Source organism: Portunus trituberculatus, chromosome 46 (assembly GCF_017591435.1).
Source record: "Portunus trituberculatus isolate SZX2019 chromosome 46, ASM1759143v1, whole genome shotgun sequence".
Classification (NCBI taxonomy): Eukaryota; Metazoa; Arthropoda; class Malacostraca; order Decapoda; family Portunidae; genus Portunus; species Portunus trituberculatus.
Window position 1 is genome coordinate 12,219,888 of NC_059300.1, and position 20,131 is coordinate 12,240,018.

The 20,131-nt window shown below is 37.4% G+C and overlaps 1 protein-coding gene across 8 annotated transcripts; it reads right to left on the bottom strand.

The window, feature by feature from the left end:
- Positions 1 to 1,074: 1,074 nt before the first annotated feature.
- On the bottom strand, positions 1,075 to 17,236 carry LOC123519940 (cortactin-binding protein 2-like). 8 transcript variants are annotated; one of them, XM_045281661.1, is made up of 8 exons: positions 17,068 to 17,236; positions 14,680 to 14,727; positions 13,875 to 13,925; positions 12,892 to 13,158; positions 11,463 to 11,570; positions 3,153 to 3,185; positions 2,706 to 2,738; positions 1,075 to 1,856 (listed from the first exon to the last, which is right to left on the bottom strand). In XM_045281661.1, the coding sequence occupies exons 2-8, from the start codon at positions 14,692 to 14,694 to the stop codon at positions 1,830 to 1,832; spliced, it is 534 nt and encodes a 177-aa protein (XP_045137596.1). In that variant the 5' UTR covers positions 14,695 to 14,727; positions 17,068 to 17,236; the 3' UTR covers positions 1,075 to 1,829. The 8 variants fall into 8 exon arrangements, with proteins under 8 accessions (XP_045137596.1, XP_045137594.1, XP_045137595.1 ...); XM_045281659.1 differs by having other exon boundaries at positions 16,966 to 17,068; XM_045281660.1 differs by lacking the exon at positions 17,068 to 17,236 and adding an exon at positions 16,898 to 17,052.
- Positions 17,237 to 20,131: the final 2,895 nt, after the last annotated feature.

The following is a 20,131-nucleotide window of genomic DNA, read 5'->3' on the forward strand; positions in this document are numbered from 1 at the left end:
CTCTTTCTTTTTCTCTAGTCTCAAACCTCCTTCCTTGTCTTTTTCCCTCTCCCTTATCAGTCAGAGCTTTAAAGGACAGGGAGTGATACCTTAATTGTTCCCTTACCCTCATTCATAATTTTTACTTTCTCATGTATAATTCCATTTTCCATCTGTATTTATTTATTATTTTTTTCAGCAATTCTCAGGGTTCTTACTTTCTCACAAACACACACACACACACACACCCGGTAGCTCAGTAGTTAGAGTGCTGGCTTCACAAGCCAGAGGACCGGGGTTCGATTCCCCGGCCGGGTGGAGATGTTTGGGTGTGTCTCCTTTCACGTGTAGCCCCTGTTCACCTAGCAGTGAGTAGGTACGGGATGTAAATTGAGAAGTTGTGACCTTGTTGTCCCGGTGTGTGGTGTGTGCCTGGTCTCAGGCCTATCCGAAGATCAGAAATAATGAGCTCTGAGCTCGTTCCGTAGGGTAATGTCTGGCTGTCTCGTCAGAGACTGCACCAGATCAAACAGTGAAACACACACACACACAGACACGCCCGGTAGCTCAGTGGTTAGAGCGCTGGCTTCACAAGCCAGAGGACCGGGGTTCGATTCCCCGGCCAGGTGAAGATATTTGGGTGTGTCTCCTTTCACGTGTAGCCCCTGTTCACCTAGCAGTGAGTAGGTACGGGATGTAAATCGAGGAGTTGTGACCTTGTTGTCCCGGTGTGTGGTGTGTGCCTGGTCTCAGGCCTATCCGAAGATCGGAAATAATGAGCTCTGAGCTCGTTCCATAGGGTAACGTCTGGCTGTCTCGTCAGAGACTGCAGCAGATCAAACAGTGAAACACAGAGAGAGAGAGAGAGAGACTTCAGAAGTTTATATATGAATGTAAAAATGTCACACTCATTGAAATGTTTTAGGTTTTAGTGTGAAGTGAATTTTGCACCTGCTACCGATGAGTGTTGCTCAGATGTTTTTTGTTACATTTTGTGTTACATATACCAATGATTTTTGCTCTCTTACTGTGAGAAATGATGAAGCACTCTACTGGTGCCTTATTAGAAGTAAGGTTCTTTTAACGAAACACATCTTCGTCCAGTGCAGTTTATTTCACGGGAGGTGGAATCATTAGCATTTTCACAGCATCTTTTCAATGGATGCTGTACATAGTGACAGCTCTTTGTAACTCTTGTCTCCCTAGAAATGTACCTAGACCTAAACGTCTCTTTTTGAGAGAGCCCTCTGTTTCATTGGAATTAGGCACTTTTTCTAGACAATGGTTTGTTTATCATGTGCACCACTTTCAGTGGCAGCGAGGTGTATAGGGTATCATGGACAGTCAGGTCAAACTCAAGTTTACTGTGGTCTTTATCCCCTTGGTCCTTACCTTCCTACACTATGCATAATTATCACAATCACCTACTCAACAAAGTAGGATATATTCACCCAAATCCACTTGAGATTAAATAATGTAGCTACGTTTTCCCTGCATAACTTTCCAACCAGCTCCTCAAAAGACCAGTACAAGAGTAGTGGCACAACACCTCCTAAGTGAGTTTAATCAACCATACAAACAAAAACACAGTGGCAAGTGTGGGTAATTACATGATCTGACCCCATAAAAACATAACCACAATCATGATCTGTCTGCCTTAAATGATATATTTCACATATAGCAGATTTTAAGAATATATAATCAGTCACTATCATTGATGACAGTCATTACAGGAGAGTTTCCTTTTTGTTTTTGTCAGTGTTCTAATTAATTAACTAATGTAATTATTCTTGAGAAGTGCTAAATGTGTAAACCCAACTGCAGAAAATCCAGACATCTTGTACTTCCAGCTATTTTGTTGGCATCTTGGCTGAGCTCTGTTGAAAAATGTTGTAGAAAATCACCAAATAGAAAACTTAATCAGTTACATTATTTGCAAATCCAGCTTTTATTAGAAGTTATGATGAATTAATGAAATAACTATAAGTACACATGCACTATAAAAAGTGATTCTCAAACTTTCATATGCATTGGGTCCTTTTATTAGAACTACCTATTCATGTATCAGATCAATGATTATGATTTCCCTCCTACTCTACCTAATGTTAAAGGTGTTTGTTGGCTTTAATAGAGTAAATATTTATTAATGATTTAGTATTTATTAATACTTTATCTTAAATATAGCTCTGCTAAGATAAGTGCCCTAACAAGTGATGAGAAATTATATGGATTTGTGATAGGAATGAGTTTCCTTAATTATTAGTTAAATATTCAACTTTTTTTTTTATTATGTAAGAGTTGCACTGGTATAAGAAAACAAAAATAATATGAAGGCATCATTGATGTGCCAGTCCCTAAAGAAAGGCCATAAAAGTTTATCCAGTATTGGGTGGTAAGTGTTTCAAAACCTCCCTCTAGAAAAGTGCTCAAGTCATAGGAAGGAGGAAATATAGAAGCAAGCATTAAATTCCAGAGTTTACCAGAAAAGGAATGAATGACTGAGGATATTGTTTAATTCTTGCATAAGATACGGACAAAAGTGTTGAAAGAAAGTAGAAAGTCCTGTGTTGTGAGGTTGATGGGGGAGGGGAAGCTTGCAGTTAGCAAGATAATAATAAAACAATAAATAGTTGGGAACTAAGAATTTGATGAGGGAGTGTTTTACACAGAGAGAGAGAGAGAGAGAGAGAGAGAGAGAGAGAGAGAGAGAGAGAGAGAGAACTTACATCACATTGTGAATGAGTATATGGTGGTGGTTTCTGTGGAAAAAAAAAAAGGATTGATATTAGTATGTGTAAATTACACTTAGTGACACAATTAATATGTTAATATTATGCACTTAATTGTACAAAGACTAAGTAAATTCATACTGATAGGTAGTTTTCACTTTGAAAAAATTATTTTACAAAGAAGAAATGGATAAGTTATGTTTTTTTTTTTTTATAACACTTTTCCAGTTCCATGACTGTGAGTTTATGGTGTTTTAAAGAGTGCTAGAATGTTTATTTGTGAATGGAACCTAACAGGAAACACGTTCGCTGCTTGTAGCTTGTAAATACCCGAGGCTTTGCCCTATTCAGCAAATATGTTTGTTTGTTGCTGAGCAAGTGAGAGAGAGAGAGAGAGAGAGAGAGAGAGAGAGAGAGAGAGAGAGAGAGAGAGAGAGAACTTACATCACATTGTGAATGAGTATATGGTGGTGTTTTCTGTGGAAAAAAAAAAAAAGGATTGATATTAGTATGTGTAAATTACACTTAGTGACACAATTAACATGTTAATATTATGCACTTAATTGTACAAAGACTAAGTAAATTCATACTGATAGGTAGTTTTCACTTTGAAAAAATTATTTTACAAAGAAGAAATGGATAAGTTATGTGTTTTTTTTTATAACACTTTTCCAGTTCCATGACTGTGAGTTTATGGTGTTTTAAAGAGTGCTAGAATGTTTATTTGTGAATGGAACCTAACAGGAAACACGTTCGCTGCTTGTAGCTTGTAAATACCCGAGGCCTTGCCCTATTCAGCAAATATGTTTGTTTGTTGCTGAGCAAGTCAGAACTTGTATGTGTATAGTAATGAAGGGGTTTCAATGGACTGAACTGTCAGTGGTTGCTGGCCATTTCAATACATACAGGGGGTCATTACAATCAGTATATGCACATTTCTTGTGATACATCTTGATGAACTGCATGTATATGCTACAATATAAATGTATAGTCAACTCTCGATTAACACGAGGGTTATGCTCCTGGAGATGTCATATTATTTAAAATTGCATTATTCATATATAATTTTCCCATAGAAAACAATGGTAATGGGGAGGTTTTGTTCCTGGCCAGTGGGAAAGTCTGTCTATTTTAGGAATTTTATTATTCAAACCTTAAAAACTATCAATATATCACTAGGTCACGGAAACAATAAAAACACCTATTCTCATATTATTAGCTCTGATGGTACACAACATGCTCTTTCTCAGTCCCATCACATGGACAATCATGGACAATCAGCAAGGCCTTTTCTCCCCAAGCATAGTGATCTAACACTTCTAACTTCTTTTCAATGGTCACAGTCTTGCTTGATTTCTTGGAACCATTTTCTTGTGAGGAGGTTGACAAACACTTGAATGCCATAATGTAGGATGTAAACTAGGTGAAAATACAGAGAAATGATTCACCAGGTAAGAGAACTCACAGTGTGCGTTAGCTCCAGACTGAGGAATGAGGTCTCATATATACATTTATAGTCACGAAACAACGTAACATTTCTATTAGCTTTTTACAAGCCTTACAACCAAGAAAGGATTGTTTTGTGATGCAAAAAGTGAAATCTTGCATGGAACATGAAAACAAAGCATGAGGAGGCATTAAATTTTTTGTTTGCTGCTGATTGGTGGCAACTGCTTCTTCTTGTGACCCTCTTTAGCTTGTGTGTTGCTTTTACCACAATATTTGTGTTTCCGTCCCTTTATTGCCATGATGTCATCAGGTCGAATTAACCCGTGTTAAATTAAATAAGTTGCATTATTTAACCCATAAACTGCGGCATTCACATTCAGAGGGTGTCTCCTGGTGCGGCTAAATCAGCGAACGATTGACTTTCAATGAAAGATATATACTTTATAAAGTTGTGTCACAGATACTTCATTTCACAATTCTGTAACTCAAAATTTACTGTAGCTACCATATTTCTAATTTTTTTTTGCCACAAAAATGGATTTCTGGCAGTATCTGGAGGCATTGTGGAGAGCGGGATGGGAGGGGGGAGGTAGGGGGAGGCGGCAGGGAGGATACACACAGACCGCTTGTTGCCACTGTTCGTCGACGGGACAGTGTTGTCAACACTCGAATGTTCTCTCTCTCTCTCTCTCTTGCTTGCTTCAAGAGAAATAAATGATAAAACAAAAGTATTATATTTCTATAATGGCAATTTCCGTATAAGTAATATTCTTTCCATTATTCTGACACTAATATTTTGAATCGCAAATAAAGTAAATGGCATCAAAGTATATGGAGTAAAAACATACATATGGAATGGATAAATTGGTCAAATAAAAATGCATATGCACTGGTAATGGTAATGCAAAATATTGCTCTAGCTTCCTATTGTTTTACAATTTTTTTCTCTCTCTCTCTCTCTCTCTCTCTCACACACTTTGTTCAAAATAAATAAGTGAAACAAAAATACTCTTGCTTGGTTCACAATAAATAAAGTAACAAAATATTAGTTCCGTGTAAGCCACAATAACATACATATCATACTATATATCTGTGTGTGTTGTGTGTGTGTATGTGTTTCACTGTTTGATCTGCTGCAGTCTCTGACGAGACAGCCAGACGTTACCCTACGGAACAAGCTCAAGAGCTCATTATTTCCGATCTTTGGATAAGCCTGAGACCAGGCACACACCACACATCGGGACAACAAGGTCACAACTCCTCGATTTACATCCCGTACCTACTCACTGCTAGGTGAACAGGGGCTACACGTGAAAGGAGACACACCTAAATATCTCCACCCGGCCGGGGAATTGAACCCCGGTCCTCTGAAGCCAGCACTCTAACCACTGAGTTACCGGGTGTGTGTGTATTCACTGTTTGATCTGCTGCAGTCTCTGATGAGACAGCCAGACGTTACCCTACGGAGCGAGCTCAGAGCTCATTATTTCCGTGTGTGTGTGTGTGTGTGTGTGTGTGTGTGTGTGTGTGAGAGAGAGAGAGAGAGAGAGAGAGAGAGAGAGAGAGAGAGAGAGAGAGAGAGAGAGAGAGAGAGAGAGAGAGAGAGAGAGAGACGATGAGTCATGACTCATGACGCGCAGTGCGGGCCGGGCCGACACTTCTGACAGTGTTACATACATCTAGTGAAGATGGTCTTGTTTCCATAATCTTATTCGCTTTATCTCTTTTCTATTATACAAAAACAACTTCTATACTACTAAATTATAGCTTCCTCTTACCATACATGAGACTCAAACTTTAATATCTATGAAAGGAATGCAATGTCAACTAAATAAAATAAAAACATAGTGGTTTCATTGTTTTCCTTTATAAATATGATATAAATAACCAAATTCTTATTAGAAGGATATAAATTACTAAAAGAAAGGTTATTAGAACACAAAAAAATAATTTCAAAGAAATACGAATCACGAGAACTTTATGGTGCCTGTTTAAAAAGAGCGTTTTCTGAAGGCGTACAGCAGTTTGCCGTCAAGCCACCCAGAAGGCGTACAGCAGTTTTCGAGTTAATCATATATCCCTTAATATCAAGTCACATTAAATCAAAATCACGTCATTCAAACTTGTGTTAATTGAGAGTTGACTAAATATATATATATATATATATATATATATATATATATATATATATATATATATATATATATATATATATATATATATACAAACACAACTTTTGATTAACAGAAGTCTGAATAATGTCATTTTGATTCAATGTGATGATATTAACCCCATCCCAGTGGCAGGGCAGATGAGTGAACTACCAAATAAAAAATTGTCTATACATATTGTTATGAACCACCACCTACACAGCACAGCAGAGCCACCCTCACCAGCAACCACTGGGCAAGGCAGGGCACCCAAGGTCCTTACTTCAGCTTCCAATGCCATAACAGCAACTCACTTACTCAGCGGCAGAACAGGACAGCATTCAGGATGGGGCAGCACAGGGATAAGTTAATGAGGATCCTTGACTAGCGAGGAGGCGAGGTACAGTGTTTACTCTAATTTTGCCAGTTCAAATTTTGCGATATGCCAATTTTGCGACCAAGGACCAAAAATTGCCATTTCTCCCGGTATTGCGAGTGGTGGCGGGAGAGAGAGCGTTCCCGCAACTTATATATTACTGTATTATATAGGCAATTTTTTATTAATTTATTCATATTTATCATATTATACTATATTATTATCATGTTTATATTATGTTTATCATAGTTTGGTCGTTTTTGGCTAGTTATCATAAAAATCTGGTGGTAATTCAACGAAGCTCATCTGGCAACACTGCCCCGCTCCCTCCCGCCTTCCACTTGTTTATGTACACTTCCACGGAGTTCTCTCTGCAAATTTGGAGAAATCCTTGTGCTCGACTTTGTGCGACATGGCGCCACCGACCAAGAAAAACATTAGGCTAACTTTGGAGCAGAAGATGAAGATAATTAAGATGAAAAGAGATGGAAAAAGGAACTGTGATATTTCCAGAGAGTTTGGTGTGGGAGAATCAACTGTAAGAATGGTGTTTAAAAACAGTGAGAAAATTGAAAAAGCTGTAAAAACTTATGGTGGACAGATTTTTGATTCTCGTAGCCATTGTACAAACACTGTGATAATTCATATGGGAAGATACCTGGCTCAATATATATATGTGATATAAATATGGGCAAAATATTAAGAAAATATTGAAAATTTAGGCGACCATGGACGAGGGGTCCACCATATTCAATTTTTCCCATAGGAATAATACTTCCAATTTTGGGATTTCTAAATTTGCGACTCACAATGCCGCCCCATTTCTCGCAAAATTGGAGTAAGTACTGTACTTACTTAGGCAGACTGACTCACTCAGAAGGAAACACTTGGTACTGCTTCTTACGTTTACTTTGGTAGTAACACAGTACAACAGGAATTCCAGGGCGAATGCGGGGTATGAAAACGGAGAACAGAGATGGGACAGCGGGGGCAAGACATCTGCAACTACTACTCAAGCTGGTGGGCAGAGGATCACCGGAGGATCAGACCGTCCTCACGCAGGATCAGGAGAACTGGGTAGACGCTGAGAGTGGGACCGGCCAGCAGCAAGTAACCAGACCCAAAGCAGAGGGGAGAGAGCGGGGCGAGACTGCTCGCGGGCGGGACTGACTGACTGATTTAAGCTGGGGCAGCTTAAATACCCCCCTCCCCTTTTTGCAACACTATGATTAGCTTGCCTCTGGGCCAATCACTATGGTTTTATCCACCTGTGTGGCCATTGCTTCTGGTCCCCAACTTCCTGTCTCTCGACAATACCACCTCACTCCTGCAAGTAGCTACCACCACCCCCCGTGCGCCGTCGCAACAATATATAGACTCTTCCGACTTTCATCCATATGTCTATATATAGTTTCCCTGCAAATGGGTACTCCTGATTGACATCTATATATAGACTCTTCCACAAAACTGAACAAACAATTGAATCTATATATAGACTTTGCTGCAAACCTGAACAAGTGATATTTATATATAGACTCTGCTGCAAAACTGAACAAACAATTGAATCTATATGAAAGTGTTGTTTGTGTATGATTTGTGATGATGTATGTCAGTATATTTGTATGAATGTTTTGGAGTGACTCACATCCAGAATTTGTGACCTGGCTGTAATTTACTTCCACTTTTCTTCATATTTTTCATATACGTACATGTTTTGTACTATTCATTTTTAGGCAACATTGTTGGTGTGTACTACAGTTCTTTCTCTTTGACTTGATAGTCTAATAATAAAAAAGTGCTAAAATTTCAAAAATTTTCAGTATTAGCTTATGTGTGTAGCACATTCACCATCAACAAAGCACAAGTGGTGACTGGCCTTGAAAGGCCATGTTGACCAGTGTTTGGGTAGTTGAGATGCCAAGTAATTATTTATTTTATGAATTTTGTTACTTTTTTTTTTTTTTTTTTATACTTATAAGGAATTGTCAACATATAGACCATGCTACAACTTATTGCAGTAAAATAAGAACAAACGTCTATATATAGACAATCTGACAAAAAGTCCCATTTTCAAAACGTCTATATATAGATCCTCTGCCAGGAAGGGGTTAAAGGATATATGATTAAATCGACTCAATGACATCATGCGTACCTATGCTGCTTCTGGGGAAAAATGCAATAAGACATTCTTAAATAATACCTTCCGCCTTCATCAGTTCGGAAGAAATCGATGTTAAGAGCAAACACAGCCTTCCTGCAACTTAGTAAGGCAACAATCAGGCAGGATTTACCTTCGATCACCACGAAAGTGAACCAAGACCCATGTCTTCATTATTACCTTCGCATAAATTTTGCCTAAATACCTATTATTATTATTTTTTGTGAACTAATTGACTTTATAAATGTGAAAATATATAGGGTTGGAATCCACAAAATGTTGGTAGCATGTTGATAATAAGAAAGCCTTAGCAAATGAACAGGTCTGAAGAACAACAACATCACCACTGCCAGCATCTCCATCTCCCAAGCTTTCTATTGGAATTCTACTTAGCTTATGATCAGTTGTATGGTTTTATTGCTTGATAAGTACCCATTTTTGTTGATAGCTGGTGGACTGTCCTCTTCCCCCATATTCTGCACACTTGAAGGTGGCGATTCTCTCCAATGTTAGCACCACTGTATGGCTGCATGTGCTTTTATTTAGAAGTACTCATCCTGGCTCACCAAGTCTATTAATAAATCACACTCTGCAGCAGTAATAGGGCTGGTTCTCTTTATAAAATTTTCCATGTTGCCTGTTTTGGAGCGGTGAGGCAGTATTGTCTGGACTGCATGGCTCGATCAACTGATGTGATGGTAAATAAACACAGCTACCAACCACCACCAAATTATACTCCTGGTTTATTTTATAAATGAATTGATAATAAACACATTAATAATAAGTGTATGAATATGGGATAATGTTCCTGGCATTTAAAATCATACGACATATCACACTGAATAATAATTTTCTAATTTCGCGGACAAGAAAGATGCGCAGGTGAGTTTTTTTTTTTTTTGTCCTAATGATGTAATATTAATTTTTTTTAAAGGTTTGAGTAACAAATCCCCAAAAAAGGTAGACTTTCTGAGTGACCAGGAATATAACCCTGCCTGTAACCATTGGTTTCTTTGGGAGTATTACATTTGAATAATGTGATGTCTCCAGTATGTAATCCTTGTGTTAATTGAGAGTTGAGTGTGTGTGTGTGTGTGTGTGTATTTACCTAGTTGTAGTTTTACAGGGCCTGGGCTTTATGCTCGTGTGGCCCCGTCTCCATATCTACACTTATCCAATCTTACTTTAAAAGTATGCACACTTGTTGCAGACACTACTTCTTCATTTAAACTGTTCCACGTCTCAATACATCTCTGTGGGAAACTATATTTTTTAATATCTCTCAGACATCTTCCTTTTCTCAGCTTTTTACTATGCGATCTTGTGCTTCGGATGTCATATTCTTCTCTCAGGATCAGTTTCTCATTATCCACTTGGTCCATTCCGTTGATCAATTTATAGACTTGTATCAGGTCTCCTCTCTCCATTCTTTGTTCCAGGGTTGGTAGATCCATAGCCTTTAGTCTCTCCTCATATGTCATCCCTTCAAATTCTGGAACCATTCTTGTAGCCATTTTTGTAGCCTCTCCAATTTCCTTATGTGTTTCTTTTTATGAGGGGTCCACACTACTCCTGCATATTCCAATCTGGGTCTTATTATAGTACTTATCAATTTCTTCATCATTTCTTTGTCCATGTAGTGAAATGCTACTCCAATATTCCTTAGCAAATTATATGTTTCTCTAAAAATTCTATCAATATGGCTTACTGGTTGATTGTTTTCTTCCATCGTCACTCCTAAGTCCTTTTCCTTTTTAACTTTCTCCAGTTCTACCATCTCCCATCTTATAGATTCCCACAGGTCGTCTTTCACTCTTTCCCATTTCCATGACATGGCTTTTGTTCACATTGAATTCCATTTCCCACTTTTTACTCCATTCCCAGATCTTATTTAGGTCTTCTTGCAGTATTTCACAATCCTCTTTTTGCTTTATAACTCTGTGCAGTTTCGTATCATCTGCAAACAGATTTATGTAGCTGTTCACTCCTTCTGGCATGTCGTTGATATAAATGAGGAAAAGTATTGGTGCCAATACTGACTGTGTGTGTGTGTGTCTAATATATATATATATATATATATATATATATATATATATATATATATATATATATATATATATATATATATATATATATATGCACACAAGTATTTCTTGATTATGTGAGAGATACATTCTTGAAGGGAATGCATAAAGTAAAAGTTGCACAAATATGATTACTGAAACAAAATGTACAGTATATACTAAGTCTGGAGCATTGCATTCAGCTGACATTCTTATCTGCATCTGTTCAAACCTTTTTCGTTGATGTCAATGTAAACAAAAGGAAAGCCACTAGTGGCTGGAGAAGACCAATATGTCAGTCTTGTTTTGCTGGTAGCAGCTCCATCTGCTAGGCACTAAAATCTACCCAATACCTGTAGTGGGTAATCCACGTAATAAAAAATTACTACATTTATTTATACCTCATGTTATTTAAAAATTGTATGATCTAAACACACATAAATTGAGAAATATCTGCATGTTGTAAATACCTAATTTATAATTTTTTTTTTCTAACCTGCATACATGGGATAGTTTGATTTATGAAACCATTTGCAAATTACTCAACAGTTTGCTTACCTGAAGAAAGGAGGTCAAGTAGTATGCTACTTCTTGATGGTTACTAAGGTGAGCAATGTCAGCAGCAGTATGTTCTTCATTGTTTTTGCAGGAGAGTTCAATCTTACACTTGGGGGAAGAAAATTCTATGAATATCAATTGATACTATGAGTAACTTGTAGACATTAGCAAATACTTTAGTACAGTAATAACATCTTATTACTAAATGAAGTTACTAAATACTTATTGTTGTAGTGTACAAATTTCTTTGTCGGTTTTATACATTAATATTCTGTATAATTATTTATATACTAATAGTCATTCAAGGTAACCGGTCTAAGACTAACGTTTTACATATTTAGAGAAATGCTTTAGTGGACAAAAGCTTTTTTATTTATTTATTTATTTTTTTACCAGATAAATGTAAACAAAGTTTTCTTGACTGTAAACAAACACAAGTTTGGTACAAAGCAAAAGATAATGCAAAGCATGGTGATCGGACTCACTTGAACAGGAAGTACAAATCTCTATATAAGGTTTATTAAAAAAGTATCCGACTTTGCTTTTTTTTATACTGTCAAAAGTAATAACATATAGGGAAATTCCTGTGGATAGATGACACCAGCCTTTGTGTATATACATTGGAAATATTGCATCAATAGGCTGCATCTGATTTTTGCTCTTGGTCATCGGCATAGATATTGCATTGGGGTTTATTTGCCAAAAGCTTGGTGATACTCAAACTCAAACCATTGAAAAGATTCATCAGGCATTTTGTAATGATGTTCTGGGCCAAACTCAGATCAAGCTGGAGTACAATTGCTTCAAACATGGCTGCAACTCAATATAAAGAGAGGCATGTTCAGGCTGGCCACCCATGAGCAGAAAGGAGTTTGTATGAGAAGGTTTGGTGAATGATATTGGAAAACCATTGTTTAACGATCTAGTAGACTGTTCAAGAAGCAGGAACAAGCACAGAATCAATGTATTTCATTTTGAGACAAGAGTTGTGCATGAGATGGGTGTCAAATTCTGCTGGTGGAGCAGTAGCAGGAAATTGCTCAGGACATGCTGGTCTGTGCAAACCAGAAGACTGCCATCATAACACCAAGCCCCAAAAAAAGCATGAAGGATCCACGGCAATACAAAGGGAATGTTGACTAATTTCTTTGACTCAAATGATATTGTGCATCAGGAATACAACAAAAAGTCCAATGATTTAAAAAAAATTGCATACACAAAAAATATATTACTACAGCAACCAGTGAATGCATGGGTTTGCTTGCTTTTTGGTGAAACCTAAAAACTGTTACATTACTTGATAAAGCTAACTGTACATTAAAAAGAAAGAAAGAAAGAAAAAAAAAAATAAATAAATGCAATCTGGATAAATGCCAAAGCCATTAATATTCCTTGTTGAAAATTGGAATAATATGAATTTATAGCTTACCGTGGAGTTGTTTGCAAGAAGATGTTTTACACATTCAAGATATCCATTTTCTGCAGCTAACATAAGTGCTGTCGCATTGTAACCATTCCGTAGGTTGACACACAGTGATTTTTTGTGCAAGAGGAAATGTACCACATTTTCCCGTCCATTTTTGCAGGCTGCATGTAACATTGTCTCTTGTTTGTATGTAGCATTCACATGACCTTTCTCTCTGAGATATTGACTGATGATTGATAGGTGGCCCTTCTCTGCAGCTTCATAAACTTTCTGTAATGGAATAAAAATGTTGATAAGAGTTAATATATTTACAATTCGGAGAGGCAGTAGACACCTGATGCTACAGTATCAGTATGTTATTTCTTAGGAAGTTCATATATAGGAGGAGGGTTGCTGCAAACCTTCTGCTAACCATCCCTGTGTCGTCTTTGTCCATTTGTGTGCTGTCCAGGATAGGAAGGCAACTCTAAAACAATCTCTTTAAAGTTGTGCCCTTTATATTTCTGCCTGAAATTATGTCATAGCTGTTTTCTAATTTACTAAAAATTAGACCTTAAATGTTACCTAAGTAAAAAAAAAAAAAAAAAAAAAAAAAAGAGATGGATGGGATGTAAAGAGACTCAGGATTAATAATAGAAAAGCAGTCTACTTCATAACATCTGTGGTCTCTCCCAGATGGTGACTCCAAGGCTGGTGTAGGAATTGCCATATTGGTTTAGAATTTTGAGTGAAGAGTGTGAGTGTAGATGCATGAAGTTTTGTGTGAAAAAAGAGAGTTGTCTTTAGAGGACAGGCTGTGATTGGTTCCTTCTGTGCGAGAGACTAAGAGAAATCTTCAGTGACTCAGACTGTTAACTCTTATCTCTTCCTTTCAACTCCATCCCAATTCCTGCCTGTCTTACTGCAACGCTTAGAATGAGAGATGCATAGTGCCCTAGGATTCTAGTTCATAATGAAGGATGAAGAGATAATACTTTGATACTTACGTAGGGTAGGTCATCAATACGTGAACATTCACATACTGGAACTTGAATGGACTGAAAGAATAATACAAAAGAAGTTAATATGTGATAAGTTTCAATTGAAAGAATGAAATATGTTTTCAAATTGTCAGTAGAAGAACATCTTATATTATGCAAGAATTTTAAGTTTAATCACAGTTGACTTTGTTCTCTGTGGAATGTTATGTCCATGCTAGCCATTGTTACAATTTGTGACCATTTTATGAGTATTACTTATTTATTTATTTTTTAATGAAGGGAGCAATCTGATTGTTCTCTAAGTTTCTGTTTATGTTAGTGGAGTAATATGCTAATCATTTTGCAGTGACCAACACAGAATTTTTAGATTCTCAAGTATGAATGAATTAGCTAGCCATGAATAAACAACACAAGACTTTCCTAATGGCATCAAGTGTTATTCTTGTTGTATTATTTCAAGGTTATTAAGATGAGCCTTTCAGATTTGTACTTTGAGAGAATATTCAAAACAAAGTATATAATGTACAGTTAAGAAATGCACATCCATACAATACACAAGTAAATAGTATAGCGCTTAAAGATTGAAGTAGTACTTTTATTCTAAGTTACGGTATGTTATGTAGAACTTCTTTCTTTTTAGTTTCTTTGTAATGATTGCAATATTTGTTAGCTAAAAAAACTGAACTGCTAAATGTAAGCTGGTATATTTATTATGTATGGTGGAAATATTAATGACATTGCACATCATAAAGAATCTTTACTCTTTATGTAGAGTGTATTAAACTAAAAAGAAATTAAAAGCAACACTTACTGGTGATCCACCCATAGTGGAATGTCAGTGTTGTTTTCTGGTATGTACCTGTGGGAAAAAGACACAAATACTAAATTTTTTTCTTCTTTTCACTGAGATTGGTAGATCTTTGCATGTGAAGTAAATTGATTATTGATGTGTAAGCTGTGTCCACAGAAAAGGTGGTTTGAAATTATATTGGTTGTAATATACCCAACTTTGTAATGGTCTTTACCTAATTTACCAGGCAAATAATTTGCTTCTCAAAAAGTGAAATGACATTGGTTTCAAACTAACAGTGATGTCAGTCTTGAAAATATTTGATGAATGTTGTCACACCCGTTATATATTTTATGAGTTTTGCAATGTTTGTACACTAAACTTGCATCTGCATGTATGGTGTTGACAGTAGCAGTGGCTGCAGCACATCCTTTTCTCTAATCATCACTAATCATGCCAAGTCTATTCTCCTTCATTAATAGAAAATGTAAAAAGCTTTTGAAATCCAACTCCCCTCAAGACTTCTGGCATCTAACCAAAAACACCTCCAGTAACATTGCTTTTTTTATCTTTTCCTCCTTTATCTCATCTTAATGGCACCACTGCCATCTCATTTGTTTCTAAAGCTGAACTCTTTTCCTCAAACCTTGCTAAAAAAAACTCTACCTTGGATGACTCTGGGCTTTTCCCTACCTCTGCTCCTCCTGACTAATTCATGCCTTTAATTAAAATTCTTCACAATGCTGTTTTCCATGCCCTAGCTGGCCTAAACCCTTGGAAGGCTTATGGACTTGATGGGATTCCTGCTATTGTTCTCAAAAACTGTTCCTCTTACCTGGCCAAACTCTGAATTTTGTCTTTCGACCTGTATCTTTCCTTCTTTCTAGAAGTTTCCCCACATTCAGCCATTCCTTAAAAGGGTGACCGTTCTGATACCACAAACTACAGCCCTATATCTTTAATGTCTTTCTTCTCTAAAGTCTTTGAATCTATCCTTAATAGGAACATTCTTAAATATCTATCACTTCATAATCTTCTCTTTGATTGCCATAATGGTTTCTGTTAAGGGTACTCTACTGGGGGTCTTGCTTCCCTTACTGACTCTTGTTCATCCTATTTTAGAGGTTTTGGTGAAATTTTTGCTGTTGCCTTAGACATCAAAAGCTTTTGATAGGGCCTGGCACCACACTTTGATCTCAAAACTACGCTCCTACGGCTTCTCTGTCTGCAACTTCATCTCAAATTTTCTCACTGACTGTTTTATTGCTGCTTTGGTATATGGCCACTGTTTTCTTCCTATAGCTATTAACAGTAGTGTTCTCCAGGGTTCTGTCTTGTCACCCACTCTCTTCCTATTATTTATTAATGATATCTTAAACCAAACTTCATGCTCTATCCATTCCTATGCAGATGACACCACCCTACACTTTTCTTCATCCTTTCAGAGACGACCAACCCTCAGGAAGTAAACAGATCATGTGGGATTCCACACAATGCCTGACTTCTGATCTCTGCAAGATATCTGATTGGGGCAGAGAAAACTTAGTAATGTTCAATCAATGCCTCAAAAATTAAATTCCTTCTTCTATCAACTTGACACAACCTTCTAGACAACTATCCTCTCTTCTTCAATGACATTCAGCTGTGTGAAAAACATAAAGAAATGAATAGCTCTTCCTGTCTTTATAAAAAATCAAAAGGTACACAAATGAGTATTGCATCATGATTGTCCAATGCATTTCTCGTCAGAGTCCAATGTCATATAGATGTCCCATGACTACTTTGACTAAAGCCAGTAAAACGGTTATATGAGATCCTTTACAGGCTTACATAACACAATTTACGTGTAAGATAAGCATGTGAAGAAGACCAATTAAGTTGCTAACTCATCAGGATTGTCAGAATGATTTTGCTGATTGTACCAGATCAGATGAAGAAAACCTACCAAATCTTAACAAAATGCACCATCTAAAATATACCTAATTATATACACACAAACATGTATGCATCCCAAGCCATCCATACACATTCATCCCAACACACACACACACACACTCACACCAGTGACACCACACACACATGCATCCCGATTCCCGAGCCATCCTCACACATCCTTTCAAAAACACACACACACACACACTAACTATAGTTATTAGGTAAGCAACATTTTCACAACATTGTCACTCTCATAAACTGAAGTAAACTCGAAGTGGTTCTTCATCAGTTTAACAACACTCACGCTGTACAAGGTGTAACAATGTAATGCGCTTGTAGCGTTCCTTGGCTGATTAAACACAACAAACTCACAGACTAGTGATTACTGAAATAACGACTGAGTATCTCGACTTGGCGCCTTCCCTTGCAGGCTGAGCGGCGTTGGTATTCTGATGGGTATGATACCAGACTTACCTGTTAATTATGTGATATTGTACGGGGCAAGTTTTCATTCGAATGGAAACCGCCAGTCAATTAGGTTAACTTCAAATATGAGATTCGAAAAACTTTACGGACAAAGGTTTTCGTATAAAATTTAATTAAAGTATATACCAAACGTATTTTTGAGTTCAAACGTACCGAATCTGGTACGTTCGTATACCAAAATTGGCAACCTGCATGATGATTCGTTATTCATGCAGCTCGAGGATTTCACACCACGATGGCTTTGATTTTCGCTGGTGTTTTACCAATCGGGCTGTGCAGAGCTCTCCAACAACTGAAAACCCACTTACATCTATGTTTAAATCTAGCTACCACGGAACGACACTCTCATTAATGGTAAATGAAAACAACTATAACATGATCGTCTGATGTCCTTTGATAAACTACCGAAATATTTTGATAGTTTCGTTCACGTAGAATTCCGTTATCAGTTATTATCAGGTAGGATGACGGACTTGTATCAACATCTCGTTTTTTCCTAAGATTGAGATACCCACTATCATATGAACGTTAGGCAGGCAGGGCTTATTTATGATATATACCAACCTTTTTTCCTTAATTGTTTTGTTTTGGTTCAACTACTAAGCCAGTGGTTCCCAAACTTTTTCAGCTTGTTACCCAATTTAACATGCCACATAAAGCATGTTACCCCTTTCACTTATAATATTACTTATAATAGGTTTACTTTACAACTTTACATACTATGACAAAGTTAACAATAATCCTAATACCGGGTACCGCATTGTTTTCTTGATTTTCAGAGAGTTTGAGGGCAAGTTTTTCTAGAATAACTTTGTAAGGAACACGCGTATTATTATGAAATTTTGCCACAGTGTATTTGACACTCTCCCCGAATATCCCAATGTGTCAAGAATTGTCAACAGTATATAATAATGGCACTTCTCCCTATAAAAACAGGAGAAAGTCACTTATCCCTCACGAAGAAACGGACAAGTGGTGAGAAATGGTGACGTAGTACTATCTGTGACGTAGTAACAAGCTCCACCCACATAGTCCCTCCCCCTGCTCCTACCGTCCCTCTCTTCCATCCCCCTCCCTATATTTCGCTCCCTTCCTCCCCTCCCCTCCCTTCCCATCCCCGTCTATGAATTCCCCTACCTCTCTCTCTCTCTCTCTCTCTCTCTCTCTCTCTCTCTCTCTCTCTCACTTGTCCGTTTCTTCGTGAGGGATAAGTGACTTTCTCCTATTTTTATAGGGAGAAGTGCCATTATTATATACTGTTTACGATTCATGACACATTGGGATATTAGGGGAGGGTGTCAAATACACTGTGGCAAAATTTCATAATGATATGCGAGTTATTCTAGAAAAACGTGCCCTCAAACTCTCTGAAACGCTTAGTAGATCGTTATCAGTGACTTAGTGGCCATTTGGTTAGTGAGAGGGAATTTGAGCTCCTCACTCACTCGTCAGTGTGTAGCCAACACTCGTAGCTACTGGTTCAGTTTTCTCTTTCTCCTGCAGAGAGAGCTGTTAGTTTCATGAATTCCAAGAAGTGTCACAAAAATTTGACCCATCATGTCTTCTTACAAAAAGTATCGTGTGTTTTGTTTAGTTGTCTCCATTCACTAGTAAATCATAAGACGATGGATTCTAGTATCCATTATATTCATTATGTATAACGTTTGTGATTTTGTGTACTTTCTATGAAACCGTATATATTTTTTTTTTTTTTTTTTACGGATGCGAAAATGCAACCATGGGCAGTCTGCCCCTTGTTGATGTTGCGTTATCGCATCGGTGGGATACATGATTGACGACAACACGATATAATTATGAGTTATATGCAAAAAAAAGAGAGGGAGGAAAAAAAATATATATAGTCGCTCTTTGCTACAAAGTTTTTAGGAAGCCTACTGTGTTTACAATTTGAGTTTATAGACTAGCATTTAGAATTTGATTTTTTTCCCATGTACTAATTTTTTTTTCTTTCAATTTTACCGGCCTTTGAGGTTGCAAGAAATTTTAGAAGAGATAGAAAATTGTATCGGGGACGATTCCAGTGGAGAAGATGAAGATGAAATGATAGAATCAGAAAACCTAATAACAGTCTACATACAACCTCCAGCTGACGGGAACGAGACGGAAGAAGATTCTGGAGATGAAGATCATGTTGAGATTAGAAATCTTCCTGGATCCCAGCTTTTAAGTGAAGGCGAATACCGAACAAATGAATCACCTTCTACCCAAGATGATCTAACTCCGCACGTTGGTGTAGAAAAAGAAAATCACCCACAGCCGACTACTTCAAAGTCAATTTTGAAGAAATCTGGGGAATCTGGGAGAAAGTGCCTCAAAATCAGACAGTGGCATGTAGATGATATCCCTTGCATGGAAAAACATGCAAGTTACCCTTACAGGCCTTCAGCAGCTGATCTACCTCGTCAACCATATGAAATATTTGAGTTGTTCCTAGACACTCTTGCAATAGAGAGACTGACCAAAGATACTGTGATGTATGCAGTGCAACATGGAAACCACACATTTCAGCTTTCATGCAATGAAATGAAAGTGTTTATTAGCATTTTGTTGCTATCTGGATACAACACTTTGCCACGCCGCCGTCTTTACTGGTCAATGGATCTGGTTCGTTGGTCAATCACAGTGGATTCGTTGGATCACTCAGGACAGCTCGTCTTCAGCTATCAAGGAGGAAGATCGTGTTCCGCCTCATCTCACCATCTTGTTAATGTTAAGTTAATCTATACTTGGTGTTTCGTATTGAGGCTTTGTGTTGCGTGTGCTGTCAGTTAAGATGTATAAAGATCGAGATCTATTGCGTAACGTTATCACTGTTAATGCGTTAATGGCTAAATGAGTTAATGAGGTTGATGAGATTGTTACGTCAAGTGTCGCTCTGTGTTGTCATGGCTTTGTTACGTCAATTGTCACTGTGTTGTGTCATGGCAAGCATGGCTGAGGGATAGTGGTGCAATCAAAGAAGCGGTGGCGGTGGGAGATGGCGACGACGGAGGAATCAACTTTTTGTGTGACTTCAAGCGGCGAAAGGAGG